The following is a 22,413-nucleotide window of genomic DNA, read 5'->3' as shown; positions in this document are numbered from 1 at the left end:
GCCATAAACAGCGCCCTGCGCACAGTGACCGGATGCCTGCGTCCCACACCATTGCACAATCTCCCCATTCTCGCTGGCATCCAACCTGCTGAGCTTCGTCGCGAAGAAGCCACTCTGTCCCTCGGTCGACGGGCATTGGAGCCTAACCACCTTCTCCACCACAAGATCTCTGCTCTCCCAAACGAGCACCCCGTCGACTGAAATCAAGACACCCATTCGTGCCAGCCGCTCAACTTCTTATAAACGAAGCTGATGTACAAGACATCTCTGCGGCTGCTTGGGCGGACCATAAATGGAGTTCTGAATGGAAGTCAACCGCCACCAGACTCTATTCGTTCATCCCCGACGCCGACACACGCCCCATCGGTCTAACACTACCAAGACAGGCATGGGTGCGCCTTAACCGTCTCCGTACAGGCGTCGGGCTTTTCCGCTCAACCATGCACCAATGGGGAATGGCCTCTTCCTCCTCCTGTGAATATGGTACCGAGAAACAGACCGCAGACCACATCATCAATGACTGCTCCATCTTCAAGCCACCTAACGGAGTGGAAGGTCTGCGTGTCATGGATGATGAAACCAAAGACTGGTTGCTCTCTAGTAGTAGGGGGGTGTGTTAATTGTCGATTCATACCGTACGCTGCTAAAAATTTGTGGAGCAGTATCAAAACCTAGAATATTTATAAAAATTCGACATACGATCTCCCTAACCCCCATGTACATGCCCCCTGAATATAAGGTACCCCTATTTTCAGAAAAATATGAGATTGTTGGCCTTTTCACCCACTATACTTGCGTTTTGGTGGTATTTATCTTACTCATATGTGGCTTTGCGGGGTCTGTGTGTTCAAATGTGACATTAGAAAATTCCTAAGAATTTTCAATATGGCGGTATTTCAATATGGCGGCCAAAATGGGGCTTGGAATGGGTACTTTTGTTAATTTTGACCAAACATAGTTGTGTGATATGTCGAATTATAAGTTTTCGAGGGCGTAGAATACAAATTTGATCCCAAAAGTAGGCTTATTCTTTCCTGGCATGCGCAATGAATATACCTGAGTATTTATATGTATTCATACTGATGAATTATGCTTGTTATTTTGCATTGTGTTTTGCAATATCCTCTTATATCATGTTTGGATGTGTGGTGAGTAGAATCTGGTGAGATTAAAATAACATGCAATCCAATGGTATAGTATTAGAAGGCACTTTTAAGCTTGTAAGTAGGGAAGGTGTTCACAAATTACCGGCTGCTTTTCATTATAGTGGAACTTTTGTATAATTACAGTGCAAGTCTTGAAATTGGTAGTCATAGCGTTATGATGTAATAATTGAGTATTGCGCAACTGGACCGCATGGGATTACTTGTGATTCTTTCACTTGTTGTACGTCGGAGTCAAGACGTGCTTGTCAGCTTGGTAGCCTATAAATAAACAGTGAAGTGAAAAGTAGACAGTGAAAGTAGACAGTGAAGTTAAGGGTATTTCATTGCGATTGCCCTACGGAACTCTGCTAAATCGGTGCCGCGAGGGCCGGTTTAAGTAAACAGAAGGAATGAAGCGGCTTAGCGTATAACCTGTAGTAGTTTAGTGTGGTTGTACCAGTAGTAGGCTATCCTGTAACCTAACTTCATTACCGACGGTTACCAGTTATATTATAAATCGTTGTTCACGTGTTCTAAAATCCATCACAGGGCCATTTTTTCTAATCTTGAAAGTAAAGTTGTATATTTCAGAAGTTTCTGTGACCTTCAATAATTGAATAATGAGTGCTTCAAAACGACCAACGAGATCCTCTGCTAATAGAATTTTGGGTTCTAAGACCTACACAGAACAAGCGGACTTTCAAAATGGAGTACTGCCAACAAGACAGGACATTATTGAAAATATGATGTATTTGTTAAGACCGGATCGTGCGGGAAAAACTGCGAGAACTAAAGAACAGGCAGCTTCCATACTAAGCGATGTTCTGATGGAGCACTGGATATTCAGCAATGTATATACTATTGCGCGGAACAATATCAAGTCAAAAATACTGAAACTATATGGCATTTTCATGAATAAATACCAAACACGAAAAGATCGCAAGAATCAAACATATTTTGAGTCAGTGGAAAAATTTAATGATGACTGTTCGAAGCTGTTTGATATATACTGTGAGAATGAAATCGCTAGAAAAAAACTAGAAACTTTTCACGGAGTAAAAATGACAGCAGCAGAGTTGGATTTTCTTCAAGATCAGCGATCTTCGAGAATAATGTACTGTGAGACGTTCGTCGACACAAAATGGACTAAAACCATGGAGCGACGTAGACAGGATATGCAGAGTATCGACAGATCGCGCCAGACGGCTGTCTTAGAAAAATCATACTTGGAAGAGAAAGCAGAGATAAGTGGCTCCTCCGAACAATCAGCTGAAGAAAACCGAAGCGAGTATGAAATAAGTGATTCCGAGGAAGTTTCAAGAGGACACAGAAAGAAGCGAAAGCTCAGTTTTGGTCTCAGTATATCTGATGAACATGATGACATGCCAGCGCAGTATCGTCACATCCGTTTAGGTGAACGAAAAGTGCGTCCAGAGATTTACGAGGCAATGGACAAATTAAAAAGCGTCAACCACATGTCAGAAACACAGGCGGCAGCGGCCGTTGTGACCATCGGCAATAAGGTTTTTGGTCGAAAATGGAAACTTCATAATGAGTCTCCCAATGAAATAGACAGAGATACGTTGCCTGATAAGCGCAACGTGAAACAGGTGGGGCGAAGTTTAGAAGCTTTGGCGTTAGATAAAATCGTAAAACAGATGATGGATAGCGATAAAAAATCTACAGTTACGTACGCAGATGATGGATCAAAAAAGCAAGAAGCTGGGTCCTTCTCAGTTCAGGGTGTAACGGTAAATGGCATGTTTCGACCACTACCAACATTGCCAATTGCATCCGAGACTCGTGAAAACCTAGCAGAACTGAAGATTGCCGTGTTAAATGTGTTATCAGCTGCTAGTGGAGTCAGCACCAAACTTCTCTTTGAAAAACTTGACTTCATTCTTACTGATCAGACTTCGCACAATCTAGAGGTAGAGAAACTTGTAGCTGAAAGACTTGAGACTGGGCACATCCCTGATCACCTCTTCTGTAATGTGCATCCAACATTGATGTTTAATAGAATAATCACGAGGTTATGGGCAGAGATAGAGAACGCTCTTGGAAAGGACAAAATCTATTCAAAATTCCTCGTTGAAGCAAGTAATACACATTCAAGTGTGACCGAGCAAGCACTCGATTGCATAACAAGGCTCGTAAACCATGACTTCGATCATAAGCCTTGGAACAGAGCAGTGGATTTTGATATCTTCATAGCGCCGAAAAAGAATCTTTCCGTATGTTTAAAAGATGAAAGATTTAATCGGTTGACACTCACTTGCGCTGTAGTTGTTCACCATCTTCAAGACGTGAATAGATTTCTACAAAAATTTGAGCAAGTGACAAACCAGCTCGCTTGCATTGTAAGATGTTTTCTAGAACTAGATTTCATGAGAGTAATGTACGTTGTAGGAGCACTGATTGGATTGCATCTGGTAGAACCTTTTCTATCCCTCACTACGGCAAAAACTACTAAGTATTCAACGCTAACAGAAGCTTTCCAAACACTGAATAAAAACCTTCGTGAAACCGATGCTCAGGCTTTGCTCAATCTCGATCAACCTGCATTCAACTTCATTTCCCTGGAACGCTTCAACCAGACAACATACAGCCAAGATATCCGTACGTCACTTAGTAAAGCAATTGAAGACACACGTCCTGAAGTGATTAAGGTTCTTACTATGTTATTACCAAAACTAGCGGATGGTTTGCAACGCCAGAAAGGGGACATATTTGGATTTGGACTTTCAGATGAGATATCGGAGATTGCTCTGTCAAGAATGGATTCGGAAAAACTAGAAAGTGCCCCTATACACAATCTGGATTCAGAACGGGCGGTAGGATTCATAAATTATGAACTCAAACAACGAGGCGCCAAGAACTTAAAGTGTGCGTCGACTGTTCAAGTAAAGGCCAAATCACAGGACTTGATAGAATCCAAATCTTCTGGTTCATTCCGAGAATATGGCAACATTGCAAAGTTTACGATTCCCGCCATAATGAAAGCATGGGATGAGCAACAGAAGCATTTGCAACAACAGGGCCTCGCTGACAAAGAAATAGCTAATGTAGCACTTGATAAAAGACGAAATAATGATTTAAACGAACTGAAAAAACAAGGCGGTCCTTTTACGAAGGACTCTGATGTGGATGAGATCCTAAATAGTAATATAACAGAGATTGAGAAACAGAAGCGGTTATACCTCGAGATCAGATACGCCCGTGACACTGCACTCTCAGTTCCAAAACAAAGTGACATTTTTCGTTTATTGAAAGACCATAAAAAGTTGCCATCTTCTGATTATGGAGCCAATCTGAAAGCTTACCTGAGTAATTTGAGTTGCAAAGCGGATGTTACGATGACTGATTTAAATTCTGTTCTTGAAGGCATGAATCTAACAAAGAGCTGAATACCGTGTTTTCTACTAAATTACATATACGTCATAAGTTTGAAAATATGTTGTTATCAGCTTATTTTTCGTTTGAAATAATCATGAATTCGTATTCTACGCCCCCGAGAACCTATATAGTTCGACATATTACATGACTATGTTTGGTTAAATTTTACGAAAGTACCCATTCTAAGCGCCGTTTTGGCCGCCATATTGGATTACCATTATACTGGATCTTTGGAGGTAATTTCTAATGCCATATTTGAACTCGCAGACCACGAAAACCCCTATAGGAGCACTATAAATACCGCCAAAATACACGTCGTTTGGTGAAAAGGCTTAAAAACTCATATTTTGGTGAATTTATGGATACCCCCTTTTCAGGGGGCATGTACATGGGGGTTAGGGTGGTCCAAGATGATAATTGTTTTCATATTCCGGATTTGGATACTACTCCACATATTTTAAGCACCGTACCACGTTGCCATCGTAAAATTCGTCAAATAACACACCCCCCTACTAGTAGCCTTCCAGTGTAGTCCGGGAACATCGTGAATCTGGGGTGGTAAAAGGATAGACCCTCGACCCCAGACGCTCACACGACGACGAGCTGATTGCTCGACTTTTATTACGTAAACTGTACAGTCGCACGCTTCGCTGCTCAGGCCCATTCTGGTTTTGAAAGCTCTGACAAAAGTACCCGCAGAATGCTGATCAGACCGCAATGGGGCAAAATTTTATTGAAAATCGTTTTATGGTAGCAAGTTAAACACAAAGAATGTGGAATATCGCTAAGTCAGGTTTTTCCTTTAGTATCCCTTTAAGCTTTGGAGGATTGGGGATTAGAACTATGCCCACCCAATTTATTACACTATGGGTAGAGGTGAGCCTGTTTTTCAACAACAAAAACAGATGTCGAAGCAGGTTTGCATAATTGAAAATCCAACGCCTTGCGCCATTTCACTGCCTATTTGCTGCAGTACTGCAAGTACTGCAAGTACTGTACTGCAAAGTATGTACTGTAAGCAAAGTAAGTGCAGTACTGCAAGTATGTACTGCAAGTAAAACAACCTACTGGACATTTAAACAATGTACATTAGAATTCGTTTTGTGTAAAAAGACGTTTATTTACATCAAAATGAGGTCATGTTGATTAATGTTGTACCTGATTGCTAACCTTGACTACAGCAGAACCGCTGCTGGGTGTAACAGAATGCTTTGATAAATCACAGTTAACGGTGTGAGTCTCCAAAACTGTTTTCTTGTGAGTTCAAATTGAAAATAGAATTGAAGGAGTTACAATATAAACTAAAAAGAGCCGAAAGACTCTAAAAGAATTTCAAGAATTGAGGCTATGAAAAAAAATGTTTGTCTGAAAGCATTATGAAGTACTTTCAGATAAGAAGAAACGCAGATTTTCATGAGGTTTAAACTTTGTTAATTTCAACCATAATCAGGAATTCTGGAACAATAAACTTGATGAAATCATTCAAAGAATGAGTTACCCAATAAAGTAAATATCGAAAAGTAGATGTCAAATAACTGTTTAAAAGGAGCGATCTACCTGGCGTCAGGACAAGGCTGACTACTCACTATAGAACAGCGAGCATTGCGATTCACTACCCATACCGGTGTAGCCTCCACACTAGCCATCAAGACTTTTCAAATAACTGCTACATCACTATGTGGAAGCCGACGCATTTTGCAGGCTAGATTTGTAAAATGTCCAACTATGACGTCATATCATGCCTTAAAAAGTACTTTTGCTATAGTTTTTCTTATACCATGGAATATACAAAGTTGTTTCAACAAAAAGAGCATTGGCAGTTTATCTAACTTAAAATGCTACAACAATGACAAGAATTATTTAACGGAGCAGCAGAAAAATACAATAAAATATTAATGAAATACCAGATTGTTTCAAAAATATATAAAGTCAATTTGATTGATTTTTTTTGAAGTTTGCATAGGCACTTGTTGAGGAAAATCTACAGGCAAACGATTGGTGATGCCAACAACCTCCGGCTTTGCTCGTGCTCATCTTCTTCAAACTGGCTTTATCAGATCCAATATTCATCTCTGACGCTATGGGCCGATAGTATTAGATTTCTAAACAGATGAGAAGCAATAGTTTTAAACGTTACAAAAGAAAAACAGTTTTCTTAACAAAACATTGAAAAAACACCTTGTTACTTCAGCATGGTAAATAACATTAACCAACAGTAACTAAAGCTAAATAACATTAAACATAGGTTGTTCGTGTTAGATTTGAATCGAGTTTTTAAACACAGGCCAGCTGTGTGAAGCATCACTCCATTAAACAGCTAAGCCACTCAATGTGAACAAAGTATGATGATCTGATGCAACGAATACAGGAAATTAGAAAAATATTGCAATGAAGCAATTGTTTGTTTGTTTATTATTCAAAAGGCTAAATATTACTGGATGTGTGCTAAGTCTAATTAAAAATAAATTACATAACGTTTAAGAAAACAGTTCTTTTTTATTAATATTGCAGCCTTTCTTGCACGGTTTCTGGAACACTACTAAAATTTTCCATAATAAATTATACTTAGAAACATTATAAAAGTAAACAGTTTTTAATAGCGTCGTTTATTAAGAGATATTTTCTACTTGAAAAAATAAAAATAAACAAAATACTGCTGGATTTTTAAACCAGCAGACACGCAAGCTGGCATAGCTCACCATTTTCAAACTATAGTCATTCAGACAATAAAACATGTTTTTTTCAAACACGGTGAAAAAATCTATACTAAAAAAAGAAACTGACTTCTTTTCAAGAACATATTAGTCTACTGTGAAAACACCAGTGCAATTAGTTCATCCCATTTTTGTACGAAGATTGACAGTCTTGTCATATGCGCTTGTACAGTACTTGCGATGTTTTTTTGTCCTTCCTTTATTTTGAAAAAAAAAGAAATGAATTTATATTCATGTGACATGGTTTAGTGCGCTTTTGTATAAATATTCGGATCTTTAACAACAGAAAAGTATGAGACTTGGCTACAAATATAATTACAAAAAAATTGGTACTTTATACTTCAAATTTTAATTCTTAAAATTATTCTTTCTATGTAGCCCTTAAAATTCATCTACACTCAAACAATCAGATCCAATTCTACAAGTGGTTTGTGTGTGTTGAGTGTCCTTGTTAATTAGCTAAACTGAATCCAATCTTAAATTCCTAACTATACAATTGGTAGCTGTGCTTCTATTTACATTTTCCATCAACCTAAAAGGTCGAAATTGTATAAATTCAAAATCTTGGAGCTCTCCAGAAAAATGACAGTTATCGTACAAACAAGTATAGGCTACAACAAACAGGGCACAGCAAAAAAAGCACCAACACGTTTCCATTTTTCTAATTTGAATGCAACATTTCCTGGCTTCTTCTAATCTCTACCAATTGGGTTCATTTCTGAAGTGTGACATATACCGGGAAAAAGACTAAATATGTCTATTCCGATCCTAAGCGAAAGAATGGGGTTGGCAAAAGAAGGACATCCAGGTAGAAAACTAAATCCTAATATAAATATGACCATACGAACCAACATCGAATACGGCTAAACATAAGAAAACAGTTTTCTTTAAACAAACTCTTTTATCTTGACTTTCTAGTATCATATTCTAGGACAGCAAATATACAAGATTTTATTGTACATTTGGACGTTTGTTCTAAACAAACATTTATGAATAACTAAAAATATAGAAACAAAAAAAGCATTTAGGCCCACCTGTTCTTCAATTGATATGAGTTTTTCTGAAAGCGCGGTAATCGCACGGCTACTCAAATTGCAATTATCCACAATTAATTTTTTTATATTTGGAAGTGCTTCCGCCAAGAAAGCAGCGGTTTCATCATTGATCAAATTGTTACTAAGATGGAGCTCATCCATCTACAAACACAAAGGTATCATAATACACAGTAAATTGTAAAGCCAAATTTATTAACAGCAATGTGGGTTGATGTTAAGATAAGGTGAGCCAAAAACATGAAATATTTAATTTGTTAAACCACGAGTAAACAATGCGCTCTGCAATGATTCATTCAAAAAGTAAAGTTGGGAGATCAACGAAAATTGTTTTCAATTTTAGTTACCTTAACCCTTTGCTTCCCAAACCTTTTTCGTAAGTTTTAACTTACTGCTCAGCGAAACTGACTTTTAAAATCATATGCTTCAAATTTGGTAAAAGAGTGTTGAAATTAATTAGGTTTAGCATCACATTTGATTGCTTCAATGCAGAGTTAATTTAATGTAGTTTATTTATTTCTGATTCACGAACCAATAAATTGTACTTTAGTCAAGTATAAGAATGTACTTAATTGCCAATAGTCCTAGAGTAAAAAAAAAAAACTTTAGGTAATTTCATGCAGGAAACTAGATAGAAAATGGATTTTGCTGCCATAAATAATAAAATGAGAACTTGAAGAGATAGTTTATTTTGGTTATCTGCTTACTTATCAAATAAAAACTTATCAAGTCCCGACATATTTAACGCCTTTAGCTTTATTTTGTAAAAAATATATGACTTTTATGGGTAAATAACACTGTTCAACAATTTCTCAAAAGTTGTTTACTTCCGATAAGAAAACAATTGATTCTTATGCATTTTTGGATGCTGAATCCAAAAATGTTGGTTAAAAATGGTGATTAGCTCTAGCCACTGGAACGGTTGAAAAAAAAGTACTTCTCCAACGGCCGCTGGTGTCGAAATCGACACTTTTCACAAAAACTTTATTTTTCCGCAAAATGAACAGGAAGAGGTCATTTTATTTTACAGTGATAAAATTATCTGAAGCACTTATTACTTTTGTCATCTATTTGCGCTGTTTATTTTTTGGTTTTAGATGAAAATTATGACGTAGCCTACCAGCAGGTTTTGATCAGTTCGAAGTTTGACTGTATCAGTATCTTGACTCTGTATGATGATCTAAAAATTCAACAGAGCGAAAGCATGATTATCATAAAAATAACACAAATTTTCTTATTCAGGAGAAAAAATCAAACAATCCAACAAACACTTTACGCAGTGCAGCCTTTGCACTCTATAACTTTCCAGTCACCATAATCACACCTCCCACTTTTCGACAGTGGCGGCAAATGGTAACTGTATTGCTTTTTGCAATAATTATCCATCACATTTTCTGCGTTTTCGAGATTGTCGTCCTTACCCTTCTTCTCTCTGCAGTGTCGGCTTTCCTTTTAGCACATGAGCAGTTTTCAAGCTCTCAATGAGCTGGAAAATAAAATCACGATGGCTGATGTTGCTGCTGTAACGTTTTCTAAAAATAATCCAAGAGTTGAAAGCTGCAATATCTAGCATATTTGTCCAAACTGCAAGAAGCCATCTTCTGCGTGATGCATGTGTGGTGTATTTTCTTGCCATTTGATCAAACACATCAACTGGTATTTTGTTCTCGCTATAAAAATAGATAACCAGGTTTTTTCTCTGTTGCATCGATAATGGGCCTGTCATGCATAGTGGAAAGGACAGTTGTATGTTTCTTTTATTTGCACTTATAGTTTGCAAGCATGCAGCTGTTCGCTGAATTGTAGAATTTACTGGAAAATCTGTCTCTTCGACCCTTGGTCATCTTTTTCATTCCTTTACTGTTAGCTCGAACAGTTCCAACAATGGTTATATTTCTTTCCTGTACCAAACCAGCAAAATTCACCCTAGTAAAGAATTTAGCTGTTGTGACGTTGTCTGTGTAAAGTGGTGGTGATCCTGATCACTACATCCTCGGGAGAAGCCTTCCATTTCGTTGCTCTCTTTCAATAGCTCCGAGATACGATAAGTACCATACGGTATTGCATACGTATTTGGAATGAACCTCGGCTAACACCCAAAATTCCATGCCAAACTTGTCTGGTTTGTTTGGCATGAACACGATAAAAGGACATCTGTTTTTCATTGGAAATAGCTGTTCATCGATTGGCAGACTCCAATTTGGAGTGTAATTGTTGGTGCAATAGGCAACAAGTCCATAGATTTGTGCAAGGTATCTGTAAACTCAGTAAGATGACCTAAAATCAAGCCGAGCGATGACATACATCAAGCCGAGCGTTTGACAATTATCATGAGAAAGTCTATTATGTCAGTGTGAAAACTATTGAATTAATTTTTTCACACAAGAAATATTTTATACTTTACAAATTTTATTAAATTTGTATGAGGTGTCGATTTCGACACCTCGGCCGTTGGAGGTATATCCGCACATTTTGGATAACATAAAAATATTTTTTAGAAAAATATTACTATACTATAACGTGTAAGCTTAATTGAGAAGCTACTGAAAGGTTGAAAACGTAGCGATAACATTAAGGCCCAAAATAGTGAACTAAATTTCTAAAAGTGTCGATTTCGACACCTCGGCAGTTCTATTAAAAGATAAACACTTTTTTTCATTTTTTTATGTGGATCTACATATGGCAAGCTTTAGTGCACTTTATTGAACACAACAGTAGCAATCTACAAACAGTGTAATAATTGCATGCGTTTATAAATTAGCATAGAGCATGCAACTAATAATTGTCACTTTTCAAATATAAATTTCTAATCTATTTAATCTATTCTTCTTTTGGCCTGTCGCTTGTATACAGTCAATGGAGCATTGCTAGATATCATCCAGCAAAAGTTAGCAAGCATTGATTGATTCTCTTTTCCCTGGTACCTTTCCATGGTAACTCTTCTGCATTGCAAATATGCATTGGTGAAATCGCTCACTATGCTCATCACTAACTTCTCCACAGTTTAATGGAAAAAATCCAAGTGCAGATCCAAAAGATGTATCTTCAGTGGCATGTTGTACCCCATGCATTTGTATGCTTTAATGAGATTGGACGCCAATTCCGTGCAGTTGTCAGCTCGTTTGTTTCCCAAGAATGTTGTGGCCAGCAACTTAAATGCTTCCCATGCAATTTTCTCTTTGCCAAATAACACTTGATCAAATTCACCGTCTTCGAGAAGGTGTCTTATCCGTGACGCTACAATTTGTTCCCCCCGCCCCGACCCCCCCGCCCCCATTTCTCTGCGATCTGGCTACGGCCCTGTGTCGTTCGATAAATTGCCGTTCGATAAACTGTCGTTTCGATGAATTCGTCGTTCGATGAATTCGTCGTTCGATAAACTGTCGTTTCGATAAACTGTTGTTTGATAAACTGTCGTTCGATAAACTGTCGTAGTACCGTCTTATCTGGGGACGTATAAACACACCTTTCTATATTTTCGGTTCGCTCATTTGGAGAATTTTTTTTCCGAGGTACATGAAACAATCTCCTGCTTTGTCCATTGCCTTGACGAAGTTCTTCACTAAACCCAGTTTTATGTGCAACGGCGGCAACAAAATCTTTCAACAAGTGGTGGATATAGAATGTTTTTCTCCCCTGGAGTCAAGGATTGACGGAGAGGCCAGTCTTTTTTGATATAGTGGGAATCTTTCGCTCGACAATCCCATTCCATTCAAGTAAACAGCAGTACTTAGTATAACCTAGCTGCAGACCCATAACAAGAGCTATTACCTTTAAGTCACCACACAGCTGCCATTGATGTTGGTCATACTTTATGCATCTTAGAAGTTGCTTTATGTTGTCATATGTCTCCTTCATACGAACTGCGTAACCCATTAGGATTGATGGCATGGTGTTTCCATTATGCAGTAAAACGGCAAGACTTGTCTTAGATGAATCGATGAACAACCTCCATTCAAGTAGATCATAAGTTATATTCAGGGCTGACATTAATTCACTTACTTTGTTGTATGCTACAAGATCACCTTCAGCAAAAAAGAATGATTCTAGATCTTGTTGACTGTCACAGTATTTTGATATCCTTACGTCTTCTTCTAGAAGATTCCATTGCTGAATTCTAGAGCCTAAAAGTTATGATTTAACTTTGGGTAGTTCCAAATCTCGGATAAGATCGTGCAATTCATTTTGAGTTATAAGGTGTGATTCTTTTGAAGATAATGTTTCAATGTATGATATCTGTGACATTGGAAATTCACCACTATTCATAGAACTTACACCTTTTTCATCGTCTGAATCCAGTATGAATTCTTGAGGTGCCTCAGGAACAGAAAGTAAATCTCCATGCGGTACTGGACGAATTGCTGATGGAATATTTGGGTATTGAATACTTTGCTTCTTCTTTCTCGACAAACTTTTACAAACTAGGAGGGTCATGCGAAAGTAGAAATCGCTAATGTAGTCAGTAGGTTCTCTCCAAACCATTGGAACAGAAAAGGGCATACATTCTCTTTTTCCATTGCCGAATATTTGCACCACAGGAGTTACAGCATATGTGAAGGCCCAACTCTTACCCTGATCACCAACTTTGCATCCAAAATACAAGTGGTATACTTTCCTGACCACAACCGTTATACTTCGCTTTTGTGAAGAAAAAGTTATTTCACCACAAATGTAGCAGAAATTGTCTGCTTTATTTATGCATTTACCAGGCATCTGCAGAAAGAGCAGTTAAGGCTAAACAGTGTTTAGTTTAGTAAACACATGAAGTTTTTACAAAAGAAGCAGGCAAACAACCCAACTCAAACATATATCAAATTAAAAATAAAATGAATATACACGTCATCTACTTTCCAACAAATTTATAATATATCATGTGCCCAACTCTATCTGACCGATGCATGCTACAACAGAAAAACGCACACTGCTTTCTGCGACAGCAAGTAAAGCACGTTTTGGCATGGTGCCATTTCTCAAAAACTAGAGCTAATCAACAAATTTCTAGTTGATATTCGTGATAAGTGACCCCAAATTAGCCAAGATTGACCTCATTTGTTTCAGAAGCAAATTGGCTGTTGACCAATGTAATTTACAAAATGTAAAGAAACATAAAAAAAATTACCATATGGAATAAATTTACACCTGTTTTTCCATGGATGCAATTTTCTTTGAAATCGTAGTAATATTGTGGCTACTTAAAGAGCTATACGACATTATCAACTTTTTTATATTGGGTATTGCCTCTATCAAACCATCAATGTAATTGTTTCTAAGATCCAGCTCATCGATCTACAAACAAAAAGGCATTATGATTTATGTGCACAAATCCACAAATGTATAGGCAAATCTATACAAAACAAAAATTGTGGCAAGAGCATTTGATCAAGTGCACAAAAACCAAAATAACGAATTTTTGATAGTTAATTCAGATACAATAAAATGTGAGAATTAGACAATTTATGCATGGTTATAACATGAAATGAAGGCTGCTCAATCATTCGAAACTAAAAAACCAAGTCGCCCACATAGATATAATTTCGTCTTGACAAAACAATAGTTGTTGATACTGAAAATTTAAGTATAAATCTTGAACTGATGAACCCAGAGATGGTGACTCCTCATTTCAGAGACTTAGGGTTGAATGTAGAAACTAAACTTAACTAAAGAACTGCTTAACGCTAAGAAGAACTTAGCTAAGCATTGTTTAAGTCCTGGTCGATTTCCTGTTGCAGAAAGTATTCTTAATCTCTTCTTAGTTAAGTTCTGTTTAAGTTTTCAGTCAATGACTTAAGTCTACGTACGTGACGCATTGCGTAAGAATTTCTTACGTCGTCGCTGATACATCACCGACACTAGACTTGCAAAGCAGCACCTGCGCATACGAAACTTCTAATTCTGGTCATTTGTATGCTGTAATAACCCTTTCTAATGACAAGAATTAAAAATAATGTATAAAGCGATCCAGTTTTGACATAGTACTGCGAATTACATACTGGTCACTGGGAGCGACAGCCGCTTGCAATGGTGGATATAAGAATGGGCAAATTGGGCAGTTGCTCAGAGCCCCCCCCCCACTTTGATTTACGCGCTTTCGAGCCCCCCCCCCCCCTCAATTTGATTAGCGCGCTAAAATTTACTGCGGTGAAGTATTTTTCTCTTGTATTTACATAACTTAAGTCTACAATAGCCTACTTGTGCATTTTTGCAAATTGTAGTTACCCCCTGCAGTGAACTTACATGCCTCATTATTAAATGTGGTCAACTTTGCTGAACCATCATTGTAACCTCTAAAGGTAACGATGATAATAAACCACTTCAATTCCCTGATACCAGTTTTTTATTACCATGAATCTGAGTTTTTTCAAGCATGCATAGTCGCATAAACTCTTGCCAAAGGGTCTATTAACTGAAAGTATTGGTTTATTGGAAGTATTGGTTTATTAACTGCAAGTGAACCGCACGTCCTTGTAAGCTTGTTGCTGAGGAAGATAAAGGAGCAGCATCATCTACTGCTGGTCCTTGATTGTGGTCATCTTGTTCAACAACATTTTCTGGAAGTGGTTGTCCACGTTTAACTGCATAATTGTGCAGACAGAATACTGCTATTATTATTACCAAGGAGTTACTGAAATGTGTCCGCAGTGGAACGCGAAGACACCTGAAGCGTTGCTTCAGGACACCAAGTGACTGTTCGATTCGAACACGTGTGTTAATGTGACTCCTGTTGTATCTTCGTTTCCTATCGTTGACTGGGTTCAGCACTGGCGTCATTATGTAATGCTTACATACATGCATATTGCATACCCACTGTCTCCTAACAAGAGACCGTTTATTTCATTGGTTTCGAGTCTGTCCCGTATGACGCTGTTTTCAAAAATTCTGGAGTCATGAGTTGACCCAGGCCATCGCGCAACAACATTCGTAAAAATGCGATCTGCTGTGCAGATTGCCTGCACATTTACAGAAAAGTAACCTTTGCGGTTTCTGAAAACTTCGGCGGTATCTCCACCTGGTGACTTTATGGGTAGGCTATGTGCGTGCAATCGATTGCACCCACAACTAAAGGAAACCCAGCAATAGCAAAAAAAGCTTGCTTTGAATCTTTTAGTAAGTGTTTCCCATGCTAACTTTTTAGCAGCAGATGTTGCACTGTCTGTTCTTTTGTCTTCAATGACATTATTCTCCTTGATTAAATCAAGAAGAAGTTGCTTTTCAGTATCATCATAATTCAGTCCTCTTCCAGGCATAATGACAGATTTCACAATTTTGGACAATACTGTACAGTATATAGCTATAGTTCCAAGACCTACATACACAGATACAAGTATTGTAGGCCTACATTAGAGAAAAAATTACAAATGATGTTACAGTATAAACTGATTACCTATTCAATTAATGCGTTTTATGTATCCAAAAGCTAACAGAAGTCACACAGAAATAAACAATCACCTGATTACCATTCACAGAACCATTTTCCAATTATCTTGCTACGGTACCTTTGTAAAACCTTGTAAACTGTGCAAGTAGGCTATATAACGTTTTTGTTGAAAACTTTACAAGCACTCACCAAACAGTACTCAGTAGCACCATGAGTGATTATTTCACACCAGCTAATCAATGTCAATTTGACATAAAAGGAAAGGATTCCCTCGTTTTCTCAAAACCATAAAAATTCCAAAGAAAATCAACTAAAAGCGAACGGAGCAACTCTACCAGTATAAAAGCAATCCCCCCATCACCTCGTATCAGCCTAACGTGTACCATAACTTTAAACATTGCCAGAAATAATCACAACTTAAGACTGGTCAGTAGCAATCTTAACTTTTGAACATTTTGATAAGAACTTAAGTATTGCTTAGTCAAAAGTTTAGTTTCTGCATACAGTTTTAAGACATGATTAGTACTTAAGTAGTTCTTATGGCTAAGGACAGCTTAAGTTTAGTTTCTACATTCAACCCTTAAACTAACAAATAGGGTTCTATTCAAGTGCATTTAGGAAACACATAGAGCAGAAAACAATCTTTGTTTAATGATATGTTAGCTTTGGTTGACCACCATGCAAAGATAGCAAAGCAAAGTAAGTCATCCAACAGGTATTGTAAAATAAACTCAATTATTTCAATTTATTATAGAACTGTTTTTCTAACCAAAATAATTTTACGCACTTACTATGTTTTCGTACAACTACGTTTTTTAGGCCGGTTGGTGGATCCATAAATAAAGTAAACTCCAAAACCATGCTCGTCAGGTAGATACTTAAATTTTTAAGAATGAAAAACAACTTTAAAGTGTGAAGAATTATTTGTTTAATGCTACTAAACCATAAAATTTCGCTCTATCTTTACCGGCTGTGGAAGAGATGCAACTTTGTTCAAAACCATGAACGCCGCGCGCTTGCTTTGTAGACAAGTATGCAGCTTCAACTTCTTAATATTAGGAACTGCTTCCACAAAAGAAGCAGCCTCCGCATCACCGATGGGAAATCTTCTGAGATCAAGCTCATCCATCTATAAACATAACTGGTAAGTCCTATACATCACGTTTTATACATGCAAAAATTGAATACATCGACGTATAACGAAAACATTAACTTGACCACAATAAATACCATTAATACTACAGAAAGTGCTCAATGCCAAGCAGAGAAAACTACATTAAATATAGTGCATAGTTTTGTAGGAAGTTTTATAAAACAATAACTATATTTGATATATTTACTTAACATAATACATTATTTCGAACGTTTACACAACAACCGAAAGAACGTTAGTTTGACACCTCTCCAGAGCACGTGATTGTGTATGTTGTCTTAATGGGCGCAAAATAAAGTATGATTAAAATTATAATTGAATACCAGACAAAATAGAGAAGGTGTTTGATACAGTTTCTTGACTTGCATGTGTTTTCTCGATTAGGATGCCTTGACGACTTTACAACCCTGATACATGCTCTTTACTCTTTATAATGACATATGCTTGACAAATTCTGTTACCAAAGTACGCTCTCCGTACTATTCTTGTTACGGGTGGTTTCAAACAAGGATATAATGTTGCATAATTATACTATTACATCTGCATCACACGAGTTGGTAACTTGGTATATACAGATAGCCGAAGTACAATAAATTAAAATATGCAGAGGAAGTAAGACGAGCCTCAAGCAGGCAATTTGTCTATTTCACATTGGATTATTGCGGTTTATGTGAAAGGTTTCCAATATCGCGGTTCAATACTTAGACCAGCCTTTAGACATGATCTTAAACTGTTTAATTGAAACGTTGTTTTTACATGCTGCACATGAGAATATGTGATCCTAATTACACTTTGCTGTGTAAGATTTAAATTCAGCTTTACACAGTAGTTGTTATTCCTGACAAAGACTCTATGCGATGTCAAAAATGATCGATGTAAAGTTTGTTTTTAATTTAGTTCTTTTCTGTAAGTGTTATTAAAAAATAGGTAAATAGGTTAAATCTCGGCTTTGTGTGCTTTTGGTACAATGTTCTAAATGAGGTCCCTAAAGCACATCCTGGCATCAACATGCGCTGTCGTATGATAAAGCTTTTTGGCATAGACGTTCGCAATGACAAATCAAAGAGTCTCCAACCAATCACTATCTGAACGCGCCTTCCAATGCCTCAGCATTAACATCAACGAAAGGATTTTGTGTGAATTAACCCTTTGAAGGTTGGGGGGGGGGGCTGTCAATTCAACTTTTTGTATCAACAGTTGTATCTCTAAAACCACTGAGGCTGCGACTACGAGATTTCTTGACTTTTCCCAACTTTTATTCACCTCTATTGAGCTAACATTTTGAGCGAACAAAGGTTATAAATTGAGAGATATAAGGCATTTCTCAGCACATCCTCTGAATATGTCATATTCTATTGTTCAAAATTTTCCCACCAGCTGGATGAAAGTAATTAATTTGGCCCTCCTAACTGTTTCACAGCGTGAAGGGAATTGGCTGTATGTAAAATTATGTAAAAAAATTTTAATCACAACATTGCAATGCATGTTCTTCATTACTCTACCAAAAATAATGTGTAAACTCAAGCTACAATTACAGTCATAAGTCACCTCAACATTTCAACGTATATGAGCAGTTCTAAAATTCATATAGTTTTAATTTTCGGATATGCTCAGCGTGAATAATTTTACAAAGTGAATCCGAAATTTTGAAACCGTGCCTTAAAAAATAACAGAGATATCACTCCTAAAGCATAAGAAGAATCGACAGCCCCCCCCAAAAAAACTGAGCAAGACTCCATGAGCCCAATCTTCTAAGGGTTAAACAGTTTCTACTGCCTTGATAGCATAATGACAAAAACACCACCATGTGCCAATTATACTGAATACCGTGTAAAAAGAGTGCATTGTAAGTGCATTGTGATGACGAAAGATAACAATCGGGTTTTCAACAACCAATTGGTATACAGTGTCACTAAAATGGTCTTCGGGCCAGTCGTTCTTTATACTCATCTTTGTGGTTGTGACATCTGGACATTAAACCATCGTGATATCAAACGTCTAGCAAAATTTAACAAAGATTATTAAAGTAAATATTAGGCACTTGTTGGGAGTATCGTCTCACCAACGATGCAGCCTTCAATCGTGAACTGTTGCCCAATGTAAAAGCCACCATATTACAACACCGCTTTCGCTGCAGAAGATATACCGTGCACATGGACTCAACAAAGCTTTTTCGAACGATTTTCTATGAGAAGCTAGAGACAGCGAAAAGAATCTGCAGAAGAGCGATGAAAGTCTTCCTATACCAAGCCAATATACACTTGGAATCATAGAAACAATCGCCTGTGACGGAGAGCTTGGAAAAGAAAAATTAGGAATAGCATAGTCTAGGGATAGCATAAGATCCTCAAAACGGAAAAGTGAAAAATAACACTAGACCAAAAAAGAAAAATTAAAGCAACTATGTCCGACACTCCTTATAGTCCGATGAAACTTTTCTTCTGTTCCAAAGCAAACCGAGTCTTCAAACGTTCACTTGCCATCAACACCTATCTTAATATATTGCTGTAGAAAAGGAAAATAACATCCGTCGCAAAGCAGCAGTGGTCCACCCATTAATGGTAAATCAATGTTATAGCATGCAATAAAACGTCTGTAATCGATATCAATATGAAACAGTTTAGTAATAAAAAAAATAAAAAAGCTTTATTGAAAGTCGTGTTAATGAACTGATTTAATATAACAATCTAAGTCGTTCATGAAACAACACAACCGCCTATTTAGACGTTTTCGCGTCCAGCATTATTTCAAAATGATGCTGGCTTAATGTGTGACACAAAGTCTTGTTTTGTATCAAAGATCTATAAATTTATTATCCTATTTTAAAATACGTCACCAGGAAATTAATTTCTAGGTCACTGGAGACAAAAATTCGGGATTAAGAAAATATTTAGGTTTGGAAAGTGGTATCAGAAATGGAGTCATGTAAGGAAGCCTGGCAGAGTCGACTGAGTTTTTCAGTTGAACTGCGGAAAACGCTGAGGGCACAAAATTAAATAATCCTAAACAATAAGGTTATCTTGCATTACATTATCATATGGTCAAGCAAGCTTGTTATTTGCTATGAAGATTTACTAGGTTACGCAGTCAACACTTTTGCAAAAGTTTATTGCGGTATATTGCAAAAGAGTCATGTCTGATACGATGCAAAGCTACATTTTTAAAAATGAAATAAATCCTCAATATTCACCGGTTGTTGCATGGATGCAATTTTGTTTAAAAGCATAATCGTGGCGTGGCTGCTCAAACGTGAACTTTCCAGCCTCATAGTCTTTATGTTGGGAATTGCCTCAGCCAAAGAAGTAGCCGCGTTATTGTCGATGTGATTTCCACCAAGATTGAGCTCATCCATCTAAACCACAAACAAATTATAACATATTCATATTAAATATACGTCTATTAATTATTATAAGTGCATTTTTTATGCTAAAATTAAAGAAAACAATCAGTTTTAAACAATAAACGTAAAAAATAACATAGAAACACAAGTTAGGGTCACTTACAAACTATTGTTCTATACAAGTAAAAATAAGTTTTGTTGGTCAAAGCGATTAACTTCAATTTTTTTTTCTGACTATATGAATTATCAGCCAAAACCACAAATAGAGAAAAAGAAAGAATAAAACGGTAATGTGTCGAATGTAATTTTCATCACAAGAGCCATTTTTACTTTAATCCATAAAAATTATTTAAGAATTAAGGGGTGTGGGTATTTGTAAAGTCGTTGAGGTTGTGATGAAACGAAAATTAAAGTCACCATATTCGAGTTTCACCCTTGTTTGAGATCATGTGTGATACATATCCAATGTCCATGTGTCTTAAGCGAGAATTATTATTAGCGGTAATATTTTGTTAGAAAAAATATTCCTAACTGTGCATTTGTGATACACTAACTTAAGTTTGTAGCCTTACTTGCAATCAAAGTAGAAAGACGGCTATTTAATTCCTTTTCAACTAGTTACTAACTTGCAAAAAAGTTCTATGAATGTCTTAAGCCAACTGATAAATATTAAATATTCACCGGCTGTGGAAGTGATGCAATTTTACTGCAAAGCGTAGAAACAGAGTGGCTGCTTAGTTGACAAGCATACAAGTTCAACTTCTTAATATTAGGGAGTGCTTCAACTAACTGAGCAACTGCGTCATCGTTGAGAGGATTCTTACTGAAGTCAAGCCCGTCCATCTGCAAGCACAAGAGTATTGTAATATAAAAGATAATAGTTGATTTTCTCATATCAAAAATTTCTATCCAATGTGATATCTATCCAAACATCGACGATAAAAATGTACAAAATCTTCGGAAGCCTTTGGAAGTTTTGTAATCGAATTTACTACAAAATGGTACGCTCGAAAATCATAATAACCACACTCAAAAGAGATGTAAAGAATTCTAAGTCAATAACATTTTTAAAATCGCTCATAAAACAAGTAAAAAATTATTTGAAACAATTCAATCAATTTAAGACTTTTCAGGAACTTTAGATTCATGTTTTTTTTAATAGTTTGAAGAAATGGCTTATGCTACAACATGGCTACAATCATGCAAAAAATTGGTATAAGTGCGCAGCAGGACCATAAATTACTGGAAGACGACATGTTTTTAATATTTTGACATGAGACCCATATTTATCTATTATCATCACTGGAAAAGGTGTCGGTTTGTTGTTTAAAGAAAATATGCGCAGTGCCTTGACAAAACACTTAATGAGCTTGAAGGTGGACACAAATATTGTTTTTTTGGGCACTTTTTTTTGTCTTTACTTAGAAGTAAAACGCTTATACTCGGTCAAGCAGCAAGCCTACACTGCATATAAATAAGTGTAGTTTCCAAGAAAAGACACGCAAGGAAAATAAGCATTGACCAACAACAATGCCACCACTCTCTATAGATGATTATCTCACCTTATTTTATTATATGATAACAATAGCAATAATGTTATTTTTGTATACAGGGCATCCTTCAAAAGCATGAGTTGTCCCGGCACTTTGTAAAGTTGACAGTGTCAGCGTAACCGTAAGGAAACACAGTTGGATGCATTATTACCATAGCCAATTTCTTAATAGTTATTGTTAATTTCTTGATAAACGTTTATTACATAGTAAATTTTCTTAAACATTGTTTCGTTTAACGATTACGATTACTTCACTGACGCAAAGCATGACTAAACAATGAATTTTTCGTCCCATATTCACCGGTTGTTTCAAAGCGACAATCTTGTTTGAAATCATGATTATTGCGTTGCTGCTTAAAACACAATCCATCAATCCCAACGTTTTTATTCTTGGGATTGCTTCCGCCAAAGAAGCAGCCGCAGCACCGTCAATGTGATTGTTTCTAAGGTCCAGCAGCTCAATCTATGAACACAAATGTATCAAAAAACATATGTATCAAATGTATACTTGATGAGCCATTTAAGCAATAATCGTATAATTTTAACTGCCAAGTATAGCTAATTGACACACACAAATTCAGGGCTAGGCCTACTAAATACTGAAAAATTTGGGTGTTCATCAGTAGCACTACTGTAGTTGCAACGTTCATCTGATAAATACGATGTAATGGAAATTTGTTACTGAA

The 22,413-nt window shown here is 36.8% G+C and overlaps 1 protein-coding gene across 1 annotated transcript in view; it reads right to left on the bottom strand.

Moving 5' to 3' along the window:
• Positions 1–6,411: 6,411 nt before the first annotated feature.
• Positions 6,412–22,413, bottom strand: part of LOC145766852 (NACHT, LRR and PYD domains-containing protein 3-like) — a 31,916-nt gene continuing 15,914 nt past the window's right edge. The window contains exons 6-12 of the mRNA XM_082578553.1: positions 22,029–22,190; positions 20,857–21,018; positions 20,026–20,187; positions 16,650–16,811; positions 13,447–13,593; positions 8,290–8,451; positions 6,412–6,643 (exon numbers count right to left, since the gene is read on the bottom strand). Of these exons, the coding sequence (XP_082434679.1) occupies positions 6,620–6,643; positions 8,290–8,451; positions 13,447–13,593; positions 16,650–16,811; positions 20,026–20,187; positions 20,857–21,018; positions 22,029–22,190 (981 nt within the window). The 3' untranslated portion in view covers positions 6,412–6,619. The remainder of the gene's footprint in view (positions 6,644–8,289; positions 8,452–13,446; positions 13,594–16,649; positions 16,812–20,025; positions 20,188–20,856; positions 21,019–22,028; positions 22,191–22,413) is intronic.

Source organism: Aplidium turbinatum, chromosome 3, assembly GCF_918807975.1.
Source record: "Aplidium turbinatum chromosome 3, kaAplTurb1.1, whole genome shotgun sequence".
Taxonomy (NCBI): domain Eukaryota; kingdom Metazoa; phylum Chordata; class Ascidiacea; order Aplousobranchia; family Polyclinidae; genus Aplidium; species Aplidium turbinatum.
This window is presented reverse-complemented; position numbering and strand designations above follow the sequence as displayed.